Source organism: Leucopleurus acutus, assembly GCF_964270905.1.
Source record: "Leucopleurus acutus genome assembly, chromosome: 9".
Taxonomy (NCBI): Eukaryota; Metazoa; Chordata; class Mammalia; order Artiodactyla; family Delphinidae; genus Leucopleurus; species Leucopleurus acutus.
In genome coordinates, this window is record NC_139144.1 from 56,931,994 (window position 1) to 56,959,095 (window position 27,102).

Sequence of the window (27,102 nt, forward strand, 5' to 3'; positions counted from 1 at the left end):
CTGGATGTTGCAGATGTTTATGAAGAACTTCAAAGATCATGTCAAAAGAAAATTATCCCATTCTCTTGGTTCTTAAGTCATGAAAGTAAATACTGATTCAAATTAAATCCTGACGGCAATTACTTTTATCTATTTAACTGGGCTTCAATATATGTGTACATTCACAAAACATATAGAGCTCATAGTAGTAATTCATGGGACACAACAGCTTCTGAGAGGCAGTATGTAATGCATACATGGTTATAAGCACTGCTCTGAGACCAGACTTCTAGGTCAGAATCCCAGCTCCACCACTGGGCAACCCAATGTAACCCTGGGCAAGCTTCTTAAGCCTCTTACGCTTCAATGTCTTTATCAGTAAATCAGTGATAATATTAATAATAATTCCCTCCTCAAAAGATTGTTATGAGGATTAAGTACGTTAATACAATTGAACATGGTGAGTACTCAATAAAATTTAGGAATTATCATTCATATTAGAAATCTGTATGTAAACACATTTTATTTCATACTTACTAAACACATATTAAAAACAAGATACTTCATTCCTTCAACGGCTTTATCTTATTAGAGATCTATTTCTCTCATCCTATTTTTATGCCATACATACACATTCATACCAACCACCACCACAACTGTCATAATATCTTAATTCTGATGACCAGAGTTCTTATTTTGTCTAAACTATTTACCAGCTCTACGATTCTGGGCAAGTCATTTGCACATTTCAGAGACATCATTTTTTTTTGCTGTGAAAGGGAAATAATAGCACCTACTTCATGTGGTTAAAAGCACTGTATGAACTGTTGTTATTATTAAGTTCAATACCCTTTGAACATTCATAAAGCAGACATTCGGGTTTTATATCCTAGACTCCACAAAGTATTAATAGCTCAAGTGTGAAAATGCCATTTTGTGGCTTCAAAACCTGATGGAGTCACTCTTAAGGGGGTATCTTTAAGGGGATAAATACAAGGACGTGTACCACCCATGTTGTGGTGTACCCCCAGGCAAGGAAAGAGGCCTATGGTAGAAAGAACCTGAGATGCCACAGCAGGGGCCTCATAATCCGTCTGTATGATGAATGACCATATTATCACCACTATGAGTGCTTTTGAGTCTATGAAATAATATGGCCCCAACTCCACTGCTCCTACGAATGTGTCACCCTTCTTGTTTACCACACTATAGCAAATGCCTGAACTAATTCTTATCCCTCACAGACTTCATGTAGATTAAATTGATTGGCAGTTGCCAAATGTTTTTAAAACATCATGACATATACCTGTGAATACATACCTGTCGTTTACTCCGTTTTGGTCTTGGCTTCAAAATAAATTTTGGTGGAGTGATGTTTACTTGTTGGAATTCTAAAAGGAAATAAAAATAAATTAAATTTAACTTAGTGCATTTGCCAGGTTTTTTTCACGAAGGGTAATCAAAGTTTTACTAGCCCTTCTTAGTATAAATTATATAACTGTACTTTAATCATCAATGAGTATTATAATTTATAAATTACAGAATTATAACTAATTATGAATTTTATAATATATAATATTGTGCTTAAGGAAAATACAAAACATTGATCTAAGTAACTGCCTTCATATTAATACTAAATAAACATACCACGAAGGAATACAATTCAAAAAAAATCTCAAACATTATTCCTGTTCTAATTTATCTCAAAATTTTTCTCAAAATTCTCCTACAAATACCATCTCATTTTTATGGGGAATTGTCTGAATAGCCACTCGACCTTCACTTCCACCACTGACCTTCACTAAAGAATGACACACCAAATGCTGGTGAAGATGCGGAGCAGTTAGAACTCTCATATAATGCTGGTGAGAGTATAAAATGGTATGACCACTTTGGGAAAACGTTCTGCAATTTCTCTTCCAACAGTAGTTCTTAAATTGTGATCCTTGGACTAGTGGCATCAGCATTACCTGGGAACTTGGAAATGCAATTTCTCATAACCCACCCAAGGTATACTTAATCAAAAGATGTAGAAATTAGTGCAGCCACTATGGAAAACATTATGAAGGTTCATGAAAGAATTTAAAAGAGAAATACCATATGATCCAGCAATCCCACTTCTGGGTATATAGCCAAAGGAATTTAAATCAGGATCTCAAAGAAATATCTGTACTCCCATGTTCACTGCAGCATTATTAACAACAGCCAAGATACAGAAGCAACCTAAATGTCCATCAGTGGATGAGTGGATAATGAAAATATGATATATACATACAATGGAATATTATTCAGCCTTAAAAAAGGAAATCCTGCCATTTGCGACAACACAGATGAACCCAGAGGACATTTTGTTAAGTGAAATAAGCTAGACACAGAAGGACAAATACTATATGATACCACTTATATGAGGGATCTAAAATAGTCAAACTCAGAGAAACAGAGATTAGAATGGTAGTTGCCAGGGGCTGCGGGGAGGGGTATATAAGGAGTTATTAGTCAAAGTGCACAAAGTTTCAGTCATACATGATGAGTAAGTCCTAGAGATCTACTGTACAGCTTAGTGCATATAGTTAAGGATACTGTATTGTATTAGATTTTATGTTAAGTGTTTTTATCATCATCATAAATAAAGAGGGCTGGAGGAAACTTTTGGAATGGATGGATATGTTTACGGCAGAGATTGTGATGATGATTTCATGGGTGTATATTTATCTCCAAACTCATCAAGTTGTATACAGTAAACATATAAAGCTTTTTGTATGTCAATTATACCATAATAAAGCAGCTGGAAAAAAAAAAAAAAACCCTAAAGACGAGGCCAGCAATCTGTGTTTACCAAGCCCTCCGGGTGATTCTGATGCATGCTGAAGTTTCAGAACAATGTTATACAGTTAAACATATACCTACCTTATGACCCAGTGATTTCACTCCCAGGTATTTGATAGAGAAATGTAGACGTGTGTCCACAAAAAAGATTTTTGACAAGAATTTTCATAGTTGTTATAGTCATAATAGCCCAAAACTGGAAACAATCCAAATGTCCATCGACGGAAGAGATAAAAAATTGTGGTATATTCATACAATAAGAACATACTCAATAATATAAAAGAAAGAACAATTGCTACCCTCAACAACATAGATCTCAGGCATGTGCTAAGCAAAAGAAAATGAACATGATGCATAATTCCATTTGTATGAAGAGCTACAACAGGAGAAACTAATCTATGGTGAAAAAGTCAGAAAAGGAACTGCAGAAGTGGTGGCGCTGACAGGGAACAGACACAAAGGAAGTTACTGGGTAACAGAAATGCTCTATATCTCACCAGGGGAGAATATGGGTGTCAAAACTCAGCAAACAGTATACTAGTTTTGTGTATTTCATCATAGTAATTTTCTATTGCAGTACAATTGACATATAATATCATATTAATTTCAGGTGTACATCACAGTGATTTGATATTTATTGAATGTATATAGTTTGAAATGGTTAGGTAAGTCTAGTTACCATCTGTCTCCATACAAAGTTATTACAATATTATTGACTACATTCCCTATATTTTACATTACATCCCCATGATGTATTTATTTTATAACTAGAAGTTTGTACCTCATCACCTTCTTCACCTATTTCACCTGGCCCCCATTCCCATCTGCTCTGGCAATCACCCAACTGTTCTCTGTAACTATGAGTCTATTTCTGTTCTGTTTGCTTGTTTTGTTTTTTATTGTAGTAATTTTTAAAACACTGAGGGCTAAGTGGTCAGTGTTTAAATAAATAAGCTGTTCTCAAAATGTGTTCTTAGGAATACTAGTCCTGAGAGATGTGTCAAATGAAACAAAATGTTCCACAGTCAAACACGTTTGAGGAGCACCTGATCATATTTCTATCTCTGGCAAATACATAATGCATAGCAAAAAAAAAAAAAGACATAATATAATCCATAACTCAGTGACACTATTAAATCTAAAATAAAAAAGCTTCCTTTTGAGCTTATATCACAAAAATTGCAGTTTTAACATTTGTCTATTTTTTGTTTCCTTCTAATTTGTCATAGTAAATCTAAATATGTTGAGAGACAAATGACACTCAAAATCAACACTGTAAACTTCTGATAAGAAAAGAAAACCAGGAACAAACTGAGACAGACTTGAGTTTTCAAAGAATATGTTCAAAACTCATTTTTAATAACAGCAAAACTGCTGAGTCACTTCCAAAGTTTCTTTTGTAAAGAAACCCTGAACAAAGTTTTTAAAAAATTATAAGATTGTATCAAAGCAAGCCTACAATAAAGTCCTTAGGGGGGACTCTTTATTTATTACTTTAAATACTAATTAATGTTTATTGTTTCCAGTAATGTCTATAAGATTGTAACTTTGTTCTCAGGCAGCTAACCATGATTTATTTTCTTCCCATAATAGGGATTATAATAAGTTTCATAAGATAACGAAGGAACAGTCTAAAGTGTCCATGTAAAGTAAAATCAGCTAGCTATATGCTCATTTGCAGATTTTTCCAAATAGTGAATTCTATAAAATAGGATCTTCTATTTCTTTGGCAGCAGGAGAAAAGGGGTGAGTTCTGTTTCTCTTCGGGGTAACCGCAGAAGGTCAAGGAGTTACAAGTTTGTTTCAGAGAGGAAGGAACATTAGAAAACACTTATTTCATTTTCCAATGAGAAGACAATGCAGCCTTTAAGTCATTTTCCTAAGTAGTAGTTTAGGGTTTGCTTTAGTCTAGTAATTTTTCCATTTGCCCTTGTGCCTCCCTCCCAGGGTACATTCTCGTAGTGCCATAATCCAAACCCCCACTCAGCCCCTTACTAGCTGTGGGACCCTAGAAAAAACAAACTAGCTGAGCTTCTGTTTCTTCATCTATAAAATGGGAATGATAATATTGACCTCACAGAGCTGTTGCAAAGATTAAAAAGAGTTTAAAAATTAGAATGTACTATGGCCATAGTCAGGGCTCACTAAATAGGGGAGGAAGCATCTCCACGTCAGATATTCAAAGTGTGCCCTCTCTTTAGAAGGAGAACATGAATGAGTCTAGCATAGCCAAAGATAAATGCACTCTGCATAATCATTGCTCCACTAATGAGGCCAAAGCCTGAGTACTCTGCCTTTCTTGCCAAGACAAGACATGGATGCAACTCTCCAATCAAATCTATAAATAGATGGACCCATAAACACACATGGGAAGGAAGACCAATTTCACAAATAGCACATCATCATAATAAATGTTAATCTACAATAGTTCTTTCTTAAAATGCTGGGGCAAAAAGAGATGAGGAAACAACAAACGGGAAAATAATTAAGGGTTCATCTCTATGTTTACAAACTCAGTATTTCACCAAGAATGAATTTTATATATTCTATGTATGCAGACCCATTTTTGCTTTAACATTATTTCTCCTGGAATACCTTACTTTGAGTCTTATAATTTTAAAAAGTTTTCCTTCATCATGTTCAAGCTGTATCTTTCCAAACTCATCCACTATAAACATGAGGTAGGTTTGCATTTTATTCTCTCTCTTGATGTTACTTGACTTTCTAAAACTGTTACGAGCAGTCACAGGCTGATGATATTCCACATATAATTAGCTCTAAAGCATTAAAATGAATTACTAAAGTCTTTTTTTTAAATCACTATAAGAAGATCATACCAGATGGAAGATCATCCAAGGGAAATTCAAACAGTCTGGATTTGTAAACCGAATGAAAACGGAAATCCTCCTGAAACAACACAAACAAGAGAGATGAGGCAGGGACAACCAGATATCTCCAGGCTCAGGCAATCATAGCTGGAGGAGCTTAGACCTTAAAAGAACCGTCGCTTGACTACGCATTCTCTTGGGTTTGGAAAGGCGAAGAGCCATTGCACAACCCCTCCAGCTCACTCCTGTATTCTCCCAGCATCAGAGTGACAGCCCATTAAAAGCAAAACACCTTCACAGACAGAGAAGCCAAAGCCTGCAGTAATCAAAAAGAAATGAATGGACCTATTCCCCCAAGGAGAAGCAAGACGCCTGGGGAAATGGGTGAATGTTTTTTACAACTGGTTCCTTTCCACGGAGCCCTGCCCCCTTTTAGAGCCTGATAGCTTTGTTAGGCACACTGCAGAGCTCACAGTCTCCCTGTACTGGGGAGCCGGATGACTGGAACAAGCAGAACGCCCAAAGCAGACCCTGCCTCAACATTCAAGTGTCGCATAAACTTCTGCGAAAAACCAACAGATAAAAAGCCATGTTTCATCTAAGAAAACTTAATGAACACTCAAATAACTTCATCTGGCTTCCTTCAATTACCAAAGAAAGAATGTCATAAAGAGTCAAGTTTCATGATATTACTTTTTAAAAAAATCACGCTGTCAGGCTTCCCTGGTGGCGCAGTGGTTAGGAATCCGCCTGCCAATGCAGGGGACGCGGGTTCCAGCCCTGGTCCGGGAAGATCCCACATGCCACGGAGCAACTAAGCCCGTGCGCCACAACTATTGAGCCTGCACTCTAGAGCCCGCAAGCCACAACTACTGAGCCCGTGCGCCTAGAGCCTGTGCTCTGCAACAAGAGAAGCCACCACAATGAGAAGCCCGCGCACCACAATGAAGAGTAGCCCCTGCTCACTGCAACTAGAGAAAGCCCACACACAGCAACAAAGACCCAACACAGCCAAAAATAAATAACTAAATGTATTTAAAAAAAAAAAATCACACTGTCAAGCAAAGTGACAGGACAACTCTCAGTGGGTACCCAGAAAATAACACACAAAACAGATAGTTTCCCACACAAGACTGTTTATGAGTGGCAAAACAATGTGTGTTTCTTGAAATTATTTGCCTCTCTAAGTGTTTGATCAGTGTTCCATGATACATGGAAGAATATCTGTGTGTACAGAGCTAGGATGGAAGTGCATTATGTTTCTCTATAGTCAGTAATAGTAACCCTTTTCTAATTTGTGAAAAATGAATGTTTCAACTAAAGTGAGAGAGAGAATTGAGAAAACCCAGATTTCTCTAAACTTCATCACCACGGGGCCTTAAAGAAAATGGGCAATAGAGAAAAATCTGGAATCTAGAAAAGAAAAAGCTTGGAAAATCACATTATCTATGGATTCGATCTGTTATGAACTGACTATGTGTCTCCCAAAATTCATGTTTAAGCCCTACACTCCTAATGTGATTATATTGGGAGACAGACTCTGTTGAGGATGTGATAAAGGTTAACAGAGGTCACAAGAGTGAGGTCCTAATCTGATAAGGCTTGTGCCCTTATAAGAAGAGGAAAAGACACCAGACCTCACACTCTCTCTCTCTGTCATGTGAGGACACAGTGAGAAGGTGGCTGTCTGCACCCCAGGGAGAGAGCCCTCAATGGACACTGACCCTGCTGGCACCTTGATCTTGGACTTCCAGTCCCCAGAACTGTGCGAAAATAAATTTCTGTTGTTTAAGCCACCCAGTATTCTATAATGTTAGCCTGAGCAGACTAAGACAGACCACAGCACATTATGGTGGAGATAGAAATGAAGGCTTCAGAACACCTCAGAAGGAAAGTATTTCCGACTGAATGGAAGAGTAACAGGCAGATTTTTTTAAAAAAGATCACTGTGATTTTGCCTCATTCACTATTTAATTTAAATGTATATGTGTACATATTACACGTATATATGTATACATATATTCCTGACCCTAAAATATGAAAATAAAGCAAAATAGAGAGAAAAAAGAGGGAAAAAAAGCTCCCAGCATCAACATTTACATTTGCCACAGCAAACAGAAGGAGCACTTACTTGGGAGGTGTCATTTCCTTCCGGCTCGATGAGATAGGTGTGGTTCCCATCATAGAACATCCCACTGCCAAGGACAAGAAAATACTTAGGCCTGGCAATTGACTCTTGCCTCAGAACAAGATCATTTTAAAGTCAGCAGCAGCCGGAGGACCAGTTTACTTCTCAATGCCCACTTCCCAGTCCCACCCATCACACGGGGTGCACACCCCACACACACACATACCACCCACAGCACACATCATACACACTCACACACACCACAGATCATACTCATACACACTACCCATACCACCCCCCCCACACACACACACCACACACACATCATACACACACACACACCACCCACATACCATACCACACACACACACCATTATACTGTACATTACACCCCACAGCCCCACACATATACACACCACATACCACAGACACTCACACACACACCACACAAGACACACACCTCACTCCACGTATCTCACACACACACATACATACACACACATCATATACATTTAATAAGATGACAAAAGCTGCAGGAAGAGCAGAATAGGGCGGGCACAAGGCAGCAGGATGCAGGGAACAGGGCGCAAATCTGAAGTTCAATTCTGGACCTCACTGGCTAGAGATTATTGTCAGCCAATTGGGAAATCCTCTGGAGGGCATCTTAAGCTACATATGGTCTCAGCTCCCACTCGGAGAGATCCGATAGCCGTCCCTTTTAGAGTAATGTGGTTTTTCTACTAAGATCAGGTCTCTTCGGATACTGAAGGAACTTGTGTTACCACTCAGGTGTCTGAGGGGGGTGAAGCTGTGATCTTCTGCAGTCACGTTTCAGCGTTAGGTGGAAATGACTGCATTATACCCAAGCTGCTAACCATAGAATAGTATGTGTCTTTCATTGATCGCTTAGCGAAATCGGCTGGTTTCCTGAGCTATAATTATAATGGCCTCCAGCTCCGTGTCTATCCAAATTTATTCACTCCTGCAGTAACATCTTCCACATGTCCTCTACTTTCATATACCATTAGAAATGCCCTTTTCACATCTGTAATGTTTTCAACCCAAAGTGCACTTTCTGAATTTGGATGACACTGCATTTGGAATTTAAAGATAAATAGATGCAGTTTGTAAGACATTACTGACAATATATGCCTAAGGAATCAGTGAGGGGAGCATTTTCAGAACAGTAGACACCAAATATGGCAGTGAACATTCTGCTGATAACAGGCCAGACCCAACCAGAAAGCTGTACGAAACCATCACCCTTTGCCAAAGTTCACATGGATACACTGATTAAGTAGCAAGCAGATTGTTTTGTTTAAATAGTATTGGGTACTATTTCCTCTTGAATTAGGTTAGTATCCAATGCAAAAATCAGTTATTTTTTATTGGATTTAAACATCATGATACATGGTATAAACAAAGCAGATTCTGACACCATCCATGAAGATTCTGGTTCCCTAAATGAATTATTATTATTTTTTTGTCCCCAGGGCATGTGGAACTTCCCGGACTAGGGATCGAACCCATGCCCCCTGCACTGGAAGTGTGGAGTCTTAACCACTGGACCACCAGGGAAGTCCTGGTTCCCTAAACGAAAATATGCCATTTTTGATTCTTTAACAATTAAAAAGCATGTGTGTTTCATTTACTTTGTTTGAGGACTGAAAGCTTTCTGTTACATTTATATAAATTCCAAATAGTATACTGAGTCCATCACAGAGTTTATAATTGATAAAATCCTATAGCTAGGACCAAGTCATTACCGGCCAATTGATTGAGCTAAAATTTTAAAAGGCTGCATCAAAACAAGATTTTGAAAGGAAATGTCATTCATACAAATTGCCACAAGAGGGCAATAAACTTACATTTGATTCCATTCTTTAATGTTCCCATAGTTAGAGGATTTTGTCAAAACATCAGACATACCAGGACCAAAATATTGCCCATCAGTCCTTCGAATTTGAAAAAAAATGTGCTCCTGCAGGTTCTTTATGGAAAAGATATGAGTTTGATTATTTTACCCTTTATGTTCTTTAATGGAATTCAGTAAATCAAGAAAAATGAAAAATCTCAACATGTACTTGGTCATTTATAGAAGATGAGTCATGGATGAAATAATATATCTCATATCTAAGTCACTGCAATTGAGACAACATAAATTATTTAATATTTAGAAGTAGCTCCCCCAAATATTTCTGTCAGCAATGTTTGTTCAGAAGCTAAAATCAAGATGAAAAGTAATAATAAATAACAAAAAGGAACAAGAGTGAATTATTCAACATGCTCATAAAAGTCTAAGAACACCAAAATACACTTGTACACAGTCCTGACAGTGTCCCTACACATGGTGGGTTTTCTGTTTGTTTCTTCTTGTTTAGTCTTAAATGAAGAAGTTTCTAAAGGGAGAAATAAATTTTACTTAGTTAAAACAACAGAAGCAGGCTCTGAGTTCAACTCCTCAACTAGTCACTAACATCCTTAAAGTTCCCTTTCCATCCTTAGAACTGTGTAGGATTAGTAGCTGTTGGTCTGAGGGTCTCAGGTCTGTTAGGGTCCTTAGAAGGCAGTAATACCTTCTCTCTTATTTTCACAATATTGTGTCCATTTAGAAAACTGGGGGGTGGGGGAGGGGAGGGGCAGGGAGGAATTGGAACATGTACTGGGCAAGACACTTACACTGTGACTTTGGACTGAGATTTTAAGAGGAAGAGAGAGGAAGGAAAAAGCCTAGAACAGACATTTGTTGTCACAAAAGTCGGCAAGCCCAGTGTACTATTCCTGGCTGACAGCTGTGCTCATCTTGAGATCAGAGATGACAATTTTACTGCTGAAGGGGATATCGACGTTTCTTTTTCCAGATTAAGAATGCTGAGGCTCTCAGATATTAGGAACGGATTCCATGTTTGTAAAAATGTCTCCTTATTCAAAGAATTTATTTAAAATTAGTAAAATGGTCCTTTAGAAGAAAACAATAAGCAAATGGAGGTCTATCCTGCTCTCAGGCATGTGACCTCCTTTCTCTGGCTATTTATCTGATCCCTGTGCTCTCTCCTTCCTGCCTCTCACGTACCTACTGCCAGAACCTGACCAGAGGCACCACTTAGGCAGACTGGCTAGATTTCCCAGCCTTTCCCATTAGGTCTCTTTCCTCACTTTCTTTGGACCTGTCAGTCGAACCCCTCCTCCTGGAAGATTCTATCAAAGCCTGTTCCAGGGCCCACTCCACCTTCTTCAGGTGACATCTCTCTGGAGCCCTCAGGGATGACCTCATTCAGTGCCCACTCTCAGCTTGCGTTTTTCTCAGGTTTTTTCTCTCTCAGAGAAAACAAATATACCTACCACATTCCATAGCACGAAGCTGGGCTAGATTTAGCTTCCCCACTAGCTCTTGCGGGCAGGGCTCACGTTCTAATCCCCTTAATATTCCAAGTGGCTGGCACACACCAGATGCTCAATAACTGTTTGTTAGATGAAAAATCCACGTCTCTAACTTGGTAACAGACAGGAAGTATTTTAAAGCTTCCAAACAAAACTTTCACAAAACTTAAGTGCTAGCTCGTTCTGGGCCCCAAAAAGTAACAAGGAGGTTGGATGATTTAGTCTAAGTAGAATGCTGAGGGCTGACACAGTATCTTTATAAGGGGTCACAAGACAAGTAAGAGACAGACAGCCACCTGGGTATCACCATCATAGACAGGATGGAGGAAGCTGATCTATTTCCACAGTAAACATCAGCAAACCTACTTTGATAGTGAAGGTTACGTAAAAGGAAGCAAGGCCCTGAGGAAGGATGAACTTCGTTCCATAGAGATTTCTGAGAACAAATGAACCCTCCCACGAGTTTGCTGTGAGTTAGATGGGATTCTGGCAGAATAAAGGGCTAAAACACATGAGCTCTTGAGGTCACCTGCAGCCCTTGTCTTTGTGCAAGGAGTCAGGAGTTTCTACCTCCTGAAATCTCTATTATTCCATACAAATGTAAAAATGAACATCAAGGAGTATGAGGGGTAGAATGGGTACCAAGGGGCTAAACACCCACGGAAACAGAGAACAAAGTTACCCAAACCACTCCTGTCTCCATCTGGATGAAACTAGAAAAATGTTTCAAATATCACTAAGGATGCATATTACAATCATAGAGCCCCTGGTTTCTGCATCTCTAATTTAACAATCTGCTTGGTTTATAAACCACAAAGGAGAAAAAGATTTGATCCACCACTGATTTAAAATTAGTTCTTGATATAAAATAGAGATTTTGACCACGGTGCATTAAAAATAAAGAAAATAAGTGATTGGAAAAAAAATGGATGATACAAAAAATTTGGGGACACTTACTGAAGTCCATGGCAGGTTGACAATGCCACAAATGAGGCGGGGTTTCCTCGGATGTGGCCCTGGTAGTAACAGTGTTCTCCTCCCTGAAAGCAGAAATAGAGAACATAAGCCTTTGCCATCACAAAGAGAATCTGCCACAGCGTTTCACAGGTTTCTGCCCACACTGCACCTCCATGTGCAAAGCTCTGTACAATGTTTCACTATCCAGGCTAGTATTATCAAACCATTTCTAACAGAATTATTCATAAACACTCCCAGCGAGCTGACTGCAAATCAACAGACAGGGAAATAAAAGTTGACTTAACTTTCCTTTTATGTAGATGATGATAGACGGAACAAAGAAACAGACTCTGAAATACATATGTGGCCCCCAGCACCAGGAAAAGTTCAATCGGCGATTTCCCCAGTCCTGAGAAACTCAACCTTGAGTAGCAGCAAAATGGTGTGCTTTCCCATAAAGTGAAGTAAGATGAATATAAATCATCTGAGAGTCACTAAATTAAGTTGATGGAGAAAAATGCCTATTTTTACAGTTATCAAAACTTGACAAATTTACACTAGTCTTTTCTCCAACCAGGAATGGCTTTACTGGTAAGCAGTCTAGGGTAGGGTTTGAAATTGAGAAGTTTCTTCTAGAAGTGAGCCACATTAATGAAATTCCACTAAGAGACTCATTTGTTTGGATTAAATGTTCCTGGAAAAGGTAACAGGGTAGAGCCTCTGGCATCTCAAGGTGGTACCCCAGTCTTTAGATGCTTGTTACTCAGACTGTGGTCTAGAAAACAGCAGCGCTGGCATCACCAGAAGCACGTCAGAAATGCAGAATCCCAGGGCCCACCCCCGACCTACTGGATCAGAATCAGCATTTTAACAAGGTACCTAGGTGATTCATAGCGCACATTTAAGTTTAAGAAGCACTGGTCTAAATGACCTTTCCCATTCCCCCACTAATCTCCCAATTCCTCAGAAGCTGAAAGCTTTTAATTCAACTGACTCACTGATATGTGAAAGAGCAATGTAGGAAGGACTGAAGGAATGGGTGGTTTAAGGGGCAAATGTTGCCTACTTCACAGTCTGGCTTAAGGAGTAACCCCACTTAAAATACTCAGTGCTTGACAAGGGCAGGGGAGAGAACAGGAAGACATAATGATGGAACAAGGTTGAAGACATTTTCTTCACTGGGATTCCAAGGAAGGCAGCCTGGCCTGAGCCTGCTGCTCCTCATGAGATAATCCCACAGGACAGGGTGAAGCTCAGCTTTGCTGAGGGAGCAGAGAGCAGGCAAAATGGCTCGCAGCACAAGCCCTGATGCTCTGACACCTCCAAATTTCCAAGGGAGTCACTGAGAATCATGCACTGAGGACTGGGGTTGGATCGGATGGAGGATAAGATAGGGAGGTACTTCACGTGTAATTCTGACAGGCAATGGAACCCAGAAGGCCATAGACTTAAGGGGAGAAACAAAGCCAGTTCCTGACTTCCGGGGCAGCGTTGGTTTGGATTTAACAGTGTGAGCTATTAGCTCTTTCACTTACTAGCCGTGTAATCTCAAGCAAATCACAGAGCCTCCCTGTGTAATAATCTCATAGGGTTGTTCAGAGGATTAAAGAGCTAACATGCATAAAGGGATTAGAATAATGCATGGCACTTGGTACACACTCAGTAAATGTTTGCTACCATTATGATTACTGTGTGTCTCTTATTGCCCTACTCAGTTTACACACACAATCTCCTTAAATCCTCACATCAATTCTACAAAGAAATACTGTCGTCTCTAGTTCACATAGGAGGTCACAATCTCTGAGAGTCAAGGCTGTCCACCTGGGAAGTTGCCAAGTAGGGGTGCAGACTTTGTGTGAATGTGTGAATGCGAGGCCTGTGTCCTTCCCCCTACATTACTTATGAGTTGGACCTAGAACCTGTGAGTTATGCAATGCAAGCTTCCCCTAGGCTGTTTTTGTTTGTTTGTTTTTAATTTTTTGGAGTAAAGCTGGGGGGGTAAATTTAACAGGACTTAAAATTCCCTCTGTTGGGCTGTTGGATTGGTGAACTATCCAAAAGATTAGTGGAGGACAGGTTACTATGTTTCAAATGACCTTGATTTCCTGGACACATTTGATTGGACCAATCAAAACTCTAGCATTTGATTGGCCAGACACAAAAAGCCAACAGTCAATGGGGTGACCTGGAAAGACAGAGCAGCATTTCTTTAAATTGGACACAGACTAATTGGACACAGACCCAATCAGATCTCTCTCAGAGGTCTAAAACTCACAGTGAAGAGTAGGTAGAAAGATAGTAGAAACAAACAGAAGCAGAAACCAGGAAGATAATCACAAGAATTACGGTATGAGGTTAGGGAACAATGGAAGCTGACAAGTCATTGTATGTGGGGAAAATACATCAGAGGTAAAGGCATACAAGACATGTTTTATAAATTACTAAAGTTTTCTTTAAAATACCAACTTTGGGAGCTTCCCTGGTGGCGCAGTGGTTGAGAGTCCGCCTGCTGATGCAGGGGACGCGGGTTCGTGACCCGGTCCGGTAAGATCCCACATGCTGCGGAGCGGCTGGGCCCGTGAGCCATGGCCGCTGAGCCTGTGCGTCCAGAGCCTGTGCTCCGCAGCGGGAGAGGCCACAACAGTGAGAGGCCCGCGTACCGCAAAACAAAAAAAAAAAAACAAAAAAAAAACAAAAACCAACTTTGGAAACATGTTATGTTAAATCATAAAAAAGGACAAAGAATTCATGTTTTGAAACAATCCATTATATAGGGGCTAAATAGATGATTAGATAATAGAAAACAATCTTTCACTAATTTCTGATTCTGATAAATAGGAGTCAATCCAAAAACAGCATATGATCATGATCCATGTGCACAAAAGCCTAACACTGCAAATGAAGTGAAGAGCTCAATATGGCTGAATCATTATCACATGTTTCCATGACACTTCAAGAGAAGCACAAACACCGGGGCGGGGGGGGGGGGGGGGGGGGGACATCTCCTCAATTCAGACTATTGTAATTCAAATCTTGAGGGTCTCAACTGGCATTATATGTAATTCTTCTAAATAATGGTGGAAATTAATTTTTGTGTTGTAACTTTTTTTTCAGGAATTATTCGCCATAAAGCAACAATTATTTCAACTTAGAGCTAAAGTAGATTGTTTTTTTCCTTTGACATGCCTGGAAATATTTCTTAGTCCAGAATAGAGGCCTTAATGTTAAAGGGCTTCTTTAATTTATATAAATCTATAGTTAAATTATTAAAATAAATAGACAAAATAAATTTAATAGATTTTTGCTTTTAAATAAGTATTTTCACACATTATTTTTAAAATAATAAATGCTTATGGCAAAAATCCTAAGAATTCAGGTGGTACATGGTAAAGAGTGAAAATATCCCCTTCCTACACATTGTCCAGGCTGCAGTTGCTTCCTAAAAGGTAAGCATTTTTGACAGATTTTGTGTACCACATCAGGAGTTGTCTATGCATATTTAAGGAAATGTGTATATACATAAATATACATATATCCTTTTCAGTGCATAAATGAGTTTACACTACCCATACTGTTCTTCCACTTGAGTTTTTTCCTTAAGGTAACCTTAACATCAACCTCATTGTTTCAATTGTGGCAGAATATTCTACCACAGGGGTGAACCACAATTCATTTAAACAATCCTGTACAAATGGACATTTAGGTTATTGCAACAAACATTCTTTCATATATTTCTGTGCACTTCTGTCAGTATATATGTAGGATAGATTACCAGATGTGTAGGTCAAAGAATATGTGCATTTAAAATTTTAGTGGATAGTTTAAAAGACAAATATAATTGTATTTCTTTACACATATCTGTTTTAAAAGATGCATGGCATTTTAAAATAATAAAATGCATTTTATTTTTTTTGCGGTACGCAGGCCTCTCACTGTTGTGGCTTCTCCCGTTGCTTTTTTTTTTGCGGTACGCGGGCCTCTCACTGTTGTGGCCTCTCCCGTTGCAGAGCACAGGTTCCGGACGCGCAGGCTCAGCAGCCATGGCTCACGGGCCCAGCCCCTCCGCGGCATGTGGGATCTTCCCGGACCAGGGCACGAACCTGCGTCCCCTGCATCAGCAGGCGGACTCTCAACCACTGCGCCACCAGGGAAGCCCTAAATTGCATTTTATTAAAAATTACATATTTTAATAAAGACTACCATTTAAACCAACTTTCTCAAATCTTATCAATAATAAAGATTCTCCATATCTTCACATGACTTTCTTAAGGAATGAGATGCTTTATGGAAGTGGGTATTATAAAAAATAACCTAAGACAGATGTTGTAGGAAAAGAAAAAAGTCAGCACATCCCAACAGAGTTTAGCTCTTTATCCAACTGCCAGTCTTGGCTTTATTCCTTACTGTCTCTTGTTCCAGAAATAAATCCATTGTCCTTAAAACTTTCTTCATAGTCCTTGATTTAATAACACAGTCATAACAGTACAGATGTTTATTTTTAGCTAATTAGATAGTTGTAGCTAAAAAAACTACCCACCTCTATAAAAATGAACTATATGATAATTCACATGTCATATTGGTTTATCTTCCCTGTGGAAAAAAAGCTTACTGAGATTTAATTCTAGGGGAGTCGAAATAATCATTTATTTGAAAAATTCAAACACAAACCACATTTTTATTAAGCATTCAAAAGAAAAGCAGAATTTATTACAAATATGCTGAGATGATAATGCAAAGGAAGTTACACAGCCTGGGTTATAAAACTATGAAAACCCAATAAAAGAAACTAATTAGAGCATAGCTGCAAGGCCATGGTCATTTGCTCTCCATCCAGACCCTCAAAGGAAACTACAACTTTATCAGCTCCAAGATGGACCAGGGCCACCTCTTCCAAAAAGCCTTCTCAGATTCCCTCCTCTTCATAAAATTAACCTTGCTAACCATTCTTTCTCTGAATTTTCATATTTTATCTCCTTCTACCTGCATTCTTGTTTCTGTCCCATGCCCCCACTAAACTATGGTCTCCTTTCAGGGAAGCACAGGTGCCTGATTTACATCCCCAAGTGTGCTGTTAGGGGGAGAGCCTCCCAGAATCTCAGCTTCCTCATCAATCAAATGGGGAAAATAACAACCCACACTGCCTCACAAAAGGATGCAGTGGAATCCATGAGATACAAAGTCAAGTCCACTGTAAACTGCTATATAATTAGGTGCAGTCAGGCAATATTTACTCAGTGAGGGATTCTATATGTCCCTCTAGCTATGATTCTCATACTTTATTTGTTAAGACTAACAAACTGTTAAATTCAGGGCACTAGCTAATTAATAATGCAGATTACTGTGTCTCTCGCCCAGAGAGTCTGTTTAGGCAGCTCTGAGGTTAGACCCAAGAATCTGCATTTTAACAAATATCCCATGGTTTTCTTACTCTAAGAATACACTAGAGCAGTGGTCCTCAACCTTGGCTGCATATCAGAAACACCTTGGGGAGCTTTCAAAATCCCAATGCTCAGGCTGTACTCCAACCCAATTAAATCATACTCTCTGGAGATGGGACGCAGGCCTCAGCATCTTTTTAAGTGCTCCAGATGATTCAATGAAGCTACAGTGTCTGAGAGTCCCTGCCCTAAAGAAATATTGCTCAACAGCAGGGGTTCTCAAAACTGACTATCAGAATCACCGTGACTCCCAGAATCACCCACTGGTTCCCAGGCATTCCCTCAGACCTACTGGATCCAAATCTCCAAGGGGAGAGGGCTCTAGGCTTTTGAGGGTTGCAGAAAGTTCCCCAGCTGATTTTGATGATCATATTTGGAATTATTAACCTAAAAATATGCAACCCAATACCAAACCATCCCCAGGTAGAGGATCCCAGAAAGACTGAGATCTTTCAGAGAATGAAAGTGTATGCCATAACCTGGGCATTCTGCTTGGTGATGAATGTACCATTTCATGATGACTGATGAAGTGAATATTAATTTTTCCATTTCACAAGTGAGAAAATGTAGATTTAAAGTGAGCCTTCACACCCAGGTATGCCTGATGCAGAGTCAAGGCTCTTTACGTTGGTGGTTCTCAAAGAGTGGTGTCCAGCCCCAAAGCATCAGCTTATTAGAAATGTAAATTCTTAAGCCTCTCCCCAGACATACTCCATCAGAGGCTCTGGAAGCTCTCCAGTGACTTCCAGGCACTCAAAATTTAAGAACAACTGCTTTTCGCTACATCTGCCTCTGCATTTTAAAGCTCCTCATTTGCTGAGCTCCCTGAAATCCTACACCAGTTCCTGAGCAAAGTCTAACTGAGATATAAACAGCCATAGCTCTTCTCCACTTCTCTTTTTCTCCCAAAGCCAGCTGGTTTTATCAGAAACAGAATTGAGGGCAAAAGGTGAAATAAGAATACGTGGGGGACTTTCCTGGTGGCGCAGTGGATAAGACTGCACTCCCAATGCAGGGGGCCCAGGTTCGATCCCTGGTCAGGGAACTAGATCTCATATGCATGCCACATCTAAGAAGCCCACCTGCTGCAACTAAGACGTGGTGCAACCAAATAAATAAATAAAAATATTAAAAAAAGATTATGTGAGAATTTTACCATGTACAGAGCCAGGAAGAGCAGAGCTATTCTTTGTAGGTGCTGGTAAGAGGGTACCATACAGGATGCTTTGCCAGGACTCAAGGGACTAGAGCAGTCAACATCCCATTAGCCTGGAACTAAGGGGTCTCCCAGGATGAAGGTCATTCAGTGCTCCATCCATGAAAGTCACAGGCAAATCAGCGTGAGTTTGGTCACCCCGAAAGGGACAGGGTTACTGCAGACACTTCCAGACCCAAACACCAGCCTGTAACCCTTGTGTTCCTGCTCTGCTCCCTGAGTCATAGCTCTCTACCCCTCTGTGGGCACCAGTCCCAGGACTGGCTTCTGCCCTGCAGATTGGGGTTCATGCCAGTCATCCTCTTCCATACGTGAGACCCTTGCTCACTCTAGAAGTTCGCCACCCTGGGTGCACATTAGTGTCATGTTACTGCCACGAGGGAAGTTTTTTTTTAAAAAGATCAAGGCTTATTCCGTGCCATTTATATCAGGACCTCTAGGGATGGAACCTGAACATTATTTTAAACTGCCCAGATGATTCCAACATGCTGCCTTAGGTTGAGAAGCTATGCTCTAGGCAATTTCCCCTTTGCAGGAACTGAAGACCTGTCCCTGAACTCTTCTGCACCCAGGCACGTGCACTGGCCAGACTTTTGTTTGTGGCTGCATGGCTGGAATCTGTTCTGCCGGGCATTTGTCTACAATAGCCTCTTCCCAATTTCCTCCTGATTGGCATTGACATGACGCGCCTCTCCCTCCCAATAGTGAGAAATGACATTTTAAAGTCAAGAATATTCCGAGTCTCCCTAGGGTCATCTGCATCAAGGAAATTCCTAGAAAAGCTAAATCTTATTTTGGAGAGGATCCAGCAACCTACCCTGATTAAAATGTATAACCTGGAATTATATAGAGTCAGATGGGATTCATAAAAGGGACATATTTTAAACATTTGTTCAGTTACAGAATGTAAGCTTATCTGATTCTACAGGCTCTCCAAGGAAAATAGACAGAAAAGCAAGCTCATCTTACTTTACAGTAAATTAAATTAAATAAAGCTATCACATGGTCGATGATCCACGGATCTACACTATGCATGTCAAAATCTTTACCAGTTCATGCAAAAATAAGAAAAATAAGGGCAATTCAGTCAGTTTTTCATAAAGCTAAATGCATTTAATTTTCATATAACTGTCCTTTGTTTTGAGATTTATTCTTGTCTTCTTTTTATTAAAATTATCCATTTTTAATTTTTAATAGGCTTTTTTATTTTGAAATAATTGTAGAGTCACAGAAAAGTTGCAAAGATGGTACAGAGAGTTCTAGTATTTCTATCACTCAGTTTCTCCCATTGTTAACATCTTACATCACCTGAGTACGTTTGTCAAAACTAAAAGACTGATATCAGAATGTTACCGATTACTAGGCTCCGAACATTTAGATTTCACTAGTGTTTCCATTAACTTCCTCTTTCTGTTCCAGGACCCAGTCCAGGTTACCATATTGCATTAGTTGTCACAGTCATTCTTTTTGCACTGGGAGCAATAGTAAATAGAATTTAGGTATTTTGAAGGGGCTGTTTCCATATACAGTAAAATAAAAAGACTGGCAACCCTATATTAATCTAAAATTTGTTTTGTTAGTATACTGGGCTATGAAATGCAAGTCCAGGATCAAGAGTATGAATGAATATTTCCTAGACTCTAACTGAGCACTATAGGTTTCAAAATAAGTTTTTTTAAAAACTACCCTTATGTAAACAAGCTTAATTTAAATGACTTATTAAAATGTAATTTTTAATATAACCCATAGAGATAATTTCTGAAAGGTTACTCAATAACACTTTTCTATAACAATAATCTAGGACTCCTCACTGCCTGAAATTGTTCTGGACTGTCCTTTCAAGGATGTTTGCAGAGTGAAAAGCCTTTGAAGATAGAGCTATCTCCCTCTAGAGCAAAAAAGAAGCATGTTTACTTCCTATGATAAAAGATTCGAGTTTTTTAAATTCAGAATTTCTCTAGTAACACAACATGCTGTGTGTGCAGGTGTCCCCTGGCCCTTTCCTCTGTCACCCTCTGGGGATCGAGGCTCACGATACAAGCATATGAAAATGCAGATATTCTGGCTACCTCTTTGACCCAGGATCTCCTGTCTTCCGTCAGCATAGATGAAACTGCAACAGGCTAACTTGTTAACTTGCAAGTAGGATAAAATCTTAGACCCTCACAGTTGTTGAAACCTGGATTTCCATTTTCCCCTGAAGATTACGAGATTTGTTAACAGTGAACCTCCATTCCCACATTTGCATTTTGCTGTAGGATACAAATCAGCTGCAGATAAGAATAAGATACACATTGTCCATCTTATTACAGCTAGCCTGTCTCTCATTTATACCGCTAGTTGACACCTTTGGACATTTGTGTTCGCCGTCCCATTCCAGGATACAAGTGTTCAAGCAGTATCAAAATTATCACCTCATTTCAACATCGAAAGCTAAATGGTCCTTCAAAATCTCAGCACTAGGGCTTCCCTGGTGGTGCAGTGGTTGAGAGTCCGCCTGCCGATGCAGGGTACATGGGTTCGTGTCCCGGTCCGGGAGGATCCCACATGCCGCGGAGCGGCTGGACCCGTGAGCCATGGCCGCTGAGCCTGCGCGTCCGGAGCCTGTGCTCCGCAACGGGAGAGGCCACAACAGTGAGAGGCCCGCATACCGCAAAAAAAAAAAAACAAAAATCTCTCCACTATTTTAATACTCATCGATAAGCACTAGGATCTTGCAGCACAGTCATCAACCGAAAAACATTTTAAAAACTAAAAGAAGACAAATCTAGCTGACAAAAAAGGAAATAATTTCATTTAAAAATACACATGGTTCCTGTTGAAGAGGAAAGATATATAAGAATATTATTGCAGCAAATATTCTTGAATATTATTGTAGCGAAAGTTTCTACAAGAAAGGAGAAAAGAGACAGAACTAGAAAGCCAGCCATTGGATATAAATAAAAGTGATAAGCAAAAGTTTCTTATTGGAAAATGGTGAACACCATAGAAAATAGGAACCATAAATGTCTTATGAGCTCTCAAGTTTAAAAAAAAAAAAAGTCCACTAGAGACACAGTGAACTTAAAATCTATTTTTATTGTTGTGCAGGAATCTTTCCTTATACTGATTTCCCCTGGGTATTGTCAGCTGTGGAAAACAAAACATAAAAATGATGATAGGGTTCCAGGAGTTAAAGCTCACAAGTATCCTAACTGAACAACTGTTAAAGTCTTTTTGAGATGCAATCCATTTTTAAAAGTTAAAGACTTACTCCCTCTCCTCTTGTATGTAGGCTCAGGCACCTCCAGCACATGCTCTAATTGTTTTTACATCAGTTATAATAAAAATGCCTTCTGTATTCATTTCCTAGGACTCTCATAACAGATTACCAAAACCTGGGAGGCTTAAAACAACAGAAATTTATTCTCTCACAGTCCTGCAGATGAGAAGTCTGAAATCAAGGTGTTGGCAGAGCCATGCTCCCTCTAGACAAGAATTCTTCCTTGCTTCTTCCTAACTTCCAGTGGTTGCCAACAATTCTAAGTGTTCCTTGTCTTGGAGATGCAACCTCCAATCTCTGCCACCTTCTTCACATGGCATTCTTCCTCTGCGTCTGTCTCTGCATCTCTGTGTCTACACTTCCCTCTTATAAGGACACCAGTCATTGGATTAGGGCCCTCCTCTTAACATGATCACACCTGAAAAGGCCCTGTTTGCAAAAAAGGTCACATTCACAGGTACCAGGGGACATGACTTTTGAGGGGACACTATTCAACATAGTACAATTTCTCATCTCTTTCAGTGTGACCAATTGAATTTTTATATTCCTAATCCAGAGATTTTGCTTCTAAGAAGCTTGGCTCAGTGAAATAAACTGCAGGTGTCTACTACAGCAGCCCTCATCTAAAAAGATTAACCCGTATCTTAATTACCTCTAGCCAGACATTCTAGTTTCCCATAGCTTAATTTAACAATACTCATCATTATTTTACACAAATAATATGGTAAACCTGATCTTCAGTTCTTTTATTAAGTCAAACAGAGCTTCCAAAATTGCTTATTTTTAACCAGAAAATAGGCAAGAAAAATTATTTTTCAGCTGTCTGGTAACCATTTACAGACCTATTAATATAACAATGTCTGATCAGACTACGAAAACATTTTAGGTTCCCACAGAATGCTCCTCAGCAACGAATCACTGTAATGCAGAGAGGGTACTTAGCAGGTTCTCTATGTTGCAGTTCTAAATTGAGAGAATGGAAAGTCAATGAGGACCCCATACAGTGACTGTATAATTATCAACTCATGAAATTATAACTCTTTCCAGGAAATTACTACATTACTGTATCTTTTTAACAAATAATAGATGCTTAAATGTATTGCTCTATATGAATGCTTTAGCATAAGACATGCGTATTACCTAAAACCTTCTTCTGTAGTTGGTGTTTGAATATCAATAGGAAAAAATATAATTGTCTAGAAGACAGTTACAGAAAACGAAAACATATTTGGCATCCCTAAAATAAAGGAAGAAAAAGATTTCTGTTCCATCTGAAACGAAAAATATTTTTGTTGTTTTCTTCTCTTCCTTTTTTGTTTTAGAAGGTGTAACTATATGAGGGTTAGAGGTAAAGAAAAAAAGACATTTTTTCCCACTACCACCAAGAACTTATTCTCCTTTAATTTCACTTCCATTCTATCATCCTCCCATCCACTCTTTTTTTGAAAAAGGAAGGATAAACAGGGAAAACTTCTAGCTGCCAAAAGAAGGCTGCATTGCAGCATCTCTTTCTCCTGTTATACTTGAACCTTAAACACTGTGCTCAAGAACTCAACACTAGCATCCAGTGGTCATTCTTATTCCTCAGTGGATGATTCTGCATTAGCCCAGGATTAATTTAAAGGTACAAACAAAGGGTTGGCTTACTACGGACGAACTTCTCAAACGATTCCTTCAGGGAGGCAAAGTAGTATTTAAGGGTTGTATCTGACAAGAAGTGATGCTAAACCTGAAAAAATTAAGTGCTTTCCTTTCAGCAATGTTTCTATGAGCGCATGATTGTCATTTGCCATTTTGGGGGTATTTTCCTGTAAAATGAAGGAGGAGTTGAATTTTGTGGTCTCTAAAGTTCTTTCTGGTTCTACGATTTGCAATCTATTTTTAAAAATTCAAAGATTACCAACTTTTTATTTCTTTTAAATAATCAGGCCAACTTTCAAGGAATTAATATCTTTTACACTGCATTTACCATTAAAAAAATTAAACCAACAACAAAAGATACTCATGTGTTTGGAAAATTTTTAAATATTACATACAAAAATTTTAAACAGTTTAAAAATTATTTCTAAAATTTCAAATAATTAACGAGTCATATAAGAATCATAGTATAAATTACAAAATATACATATTTATGGGCAGTGAAAAAATGTATGTATCAGAACTTTTAGGATGCTGCTAAAATGGTACTTAAGAATAAATTCTTCATCCCTAGATGCTGATAGAAAAGAAAGATTGATAATGAATAAATTAAATTTTAACTCAATGAGTTATGAAAAGAACAAAGGAGAATTTTTTAAGTAAAAGAAAGTAGACATTAATAACAGAAGTAGAGCTAGTTCCTTGAACAAAATATATCTTAAAAAACTCAAACAAGATTAACCAAGTAAAAGTAAAGGCACAAATAAAGTATAGTAGAAATGAAACAGGAGATACTCTGATACAGAATTATCAGACTTTAAAAACCAAAAATGACTTGAAGCAAATTTAATAAAATGCTAACATGTATCTACACATGTATCTTTTACAACATTTTATAGAAGTTTTAATATGTTTGGAATATTTCAAAGTTACTGAAATTTTTATCAGAGGTCAATTGCTGGTATTTCATGACCTGAAATTTAAAACTGATTTAGAAGTGGCTCTAATATACCTTCCAAAGACAGCACGTGAATATGAGCCTCAGTACACAGGATGACCTTAGCATCAGGTAAGCAGATGGAACATTTTTATTTTTCCTGTTTATATTCACTGCATCTTTTCATAGCGGGGGAATAATCTGCTCTCCCAGACCTGTCCAAACTGGACTTCTCACCACATAGCATTGGGTGAACAGAAGAAACTACCCAATTTCCTAACACGCGGCTTAATTCACTCACTTAATTTTTCTGTTCAACAAAAAAAATTGTTGAATTATTGTTTTCGAGGTACATATATTATGCTAAGAGCTAGGAACTCAGTACAAGTTCCCCTGGGAGTCTACTCTTGGAGTAACTTCTCACAGAAGTTACTATACATAGTCTAGGGGCATAGAAGATTGTCTTCATATGAAGCAGAGCATGAAGAAGTGCTGTGGGTGATCCTGACGTGCTTCCTGTATCTCAAGCAGAATCAGAAACTAGCAGTAAGAAGTACAGGCCACCAAAGACCTAGCCAGAAATTCTTTACAAATTTCCACTTTACCTCAATAATGATTTCAACACTAATATTTATGGAGCATTTCCCATACCCAAAGCTCTGAGCTACATGTCTGTCTTTCTCATTTAACAGATGAGAAAAATGAACCATGGAAGAAATAAGTAAATTGTCCAAGGTCACATGAAAATTGATTGGCATAGTCAGGATTTGAATTTAGGTCTATCTATCCCTAACAATATCCTTGGTCTCTAAGTTTACTGCCTCCAAACTACAGATTTATCCTGGACTTAGAAACAAAAGAAATGACTAGTTTCATTTATTAACACTAGTGGAAAAAAATTTTTTTTTAAATTTTTTCAAATCAGAAAGGTAGCAGTGACCTCAAGAAGACAGCACTTACTCTGTCCAAAGATCACATTGCTGTGTGGGATACCTGTTGACCCCACTCAGAATTACCCAAGAAACCACTCTGCCTTCTAAAGACAGTTAGAGGTACACTTTCAGATTTTTGAGAATATGGAGAGAAGAGAAAACAAAGGAAGAAAATAATCAGTATATGAAGTCCAAAGGCATACTTGGTCTTGTTTCCATTACATCATACCTGATTTCTTCGGGTCGAGGCTCTGCTCAAATGTTATACTCCTGCTTTCTCTCCCTTTTTTTAAAAAATTCATTTTATTGAAGTATAGTTGACTTACAATGTTGTGTTAATTTCTGCTGTACAGCAAAGTGATTCAATTATATATATATATAAAATTGAAGAATTAATAATTTCTCATATGCTTTTCCATTATGGTTTATTACGGAGTATTGAATATAGTTCCTGTGCTATACAGTAGAACCTTGTTGTTTATCCATCCTATACATAAGAGTTTGCATCTGCTAATCCCAAACTCCCAACCCATCCCTCCCCCAACCCCCTCCCCCTTGGCAACCACAAGTCTGTTCTCTATGTCTGTGAGTCTGTTTCTGTTTCGATAAGTTCATTTGTGTTATATTTTAAATTCCACATATAAGTGATAATCATATAATATTTGTCTTTCTCTGTCTGGTTTACTTCACTTAGTATGATAATCTCTAGGCCCATCCATGTTGCTGAAAATGGCATTATTTCATTCTTTTTTATGGCTGAATAATATTTCATTGTGTGTGTGTGTGTGTGTGTGTGTGTGTGTATATACACCTCATCTTCTTTATCCATTCATCTGCCGATGGACATTTAGATTGTTTCAATGTCTTGGCTATTGTGAATAGTGCTGCTATGAACGTAGGGGTGCATATATCTTTTCAAATTACAGTTTTGTCCAGATATATGCCCAGGAGTAGGATTGTTGGATCATATGGTAGCTCTATTTTTAATTTTTTGAGGAACCTCCATACTGTTTTCCATAGTAGCTGCACCAATTTACATTCCCAGCAACAGTGTAGCTTTTCTCCCTCTTGTACCACTGTCTCCATTAAGTGTCTAATGTCACTTAATCTCCACATGCCTAAATTTTTAGGAGTTCCTATGGGGATAATCAAGTGCACCTACACCTTCCTCCTTTTGTACTTCATAGATGCAATAAAAAGTTTACTATGATAAAACATCAACTGGAAATCTAATCAATTACTCCCAAACATGGCTGAAAACACCCAAACTACTCAATACCAAGGTACAAATTCTCTGGTCCTTATTACCTGTTCTTATTTTTATAGTGGCCACTTATTCACCAGAAAATAAGAATTTTTTATAAATGAAAAAGAAAATAATACTAGTTTGGGACAACACCCAGGGAATAATTTGTGATTTTTTTTTTGGGGGGGGGTGCTTCAAACCAGTTTCAAACTCGTCAAAAACAATATTTCCGCAATTTCCTGCTCAATCATAGTTCACTCTAATTTCAAAAAATTTTCTGACAGTATATTTGTATAAGACATTATATAATACAAAGATTAGTTTTGTAATTAGA

The 27,102-nt window shown here is 38.5% G+C and overlaps 1 protein-coding gene across 1 annotated transcript in view; it reads right to left on the bottom strand.

Annotated features, from left to right (window-relative positions):
* ADAM22 (ADAM metallopeptidase domain 22) overlaps positions 1 to 27,102 on the bottom strand; it is a 241,009-nt gene that overhangs the window by 67,875 nt on the left and 146,032 nt on the right. The window contains 4 exon segments of the mRNA XM_082845888.1: positions 1,300 to 1,370; positions 5,643 to 5,712; positions 7,765 to 7,828; positions 12,100 to 12,182. Of these exon segments, the coding sequence (XP_082702014.1) occupies positions 1,300 to 1,370; positions 5,643 to 5,712; positions 7,765 to 7,828; positions 12,100 to 12,182 (288 nt within the window).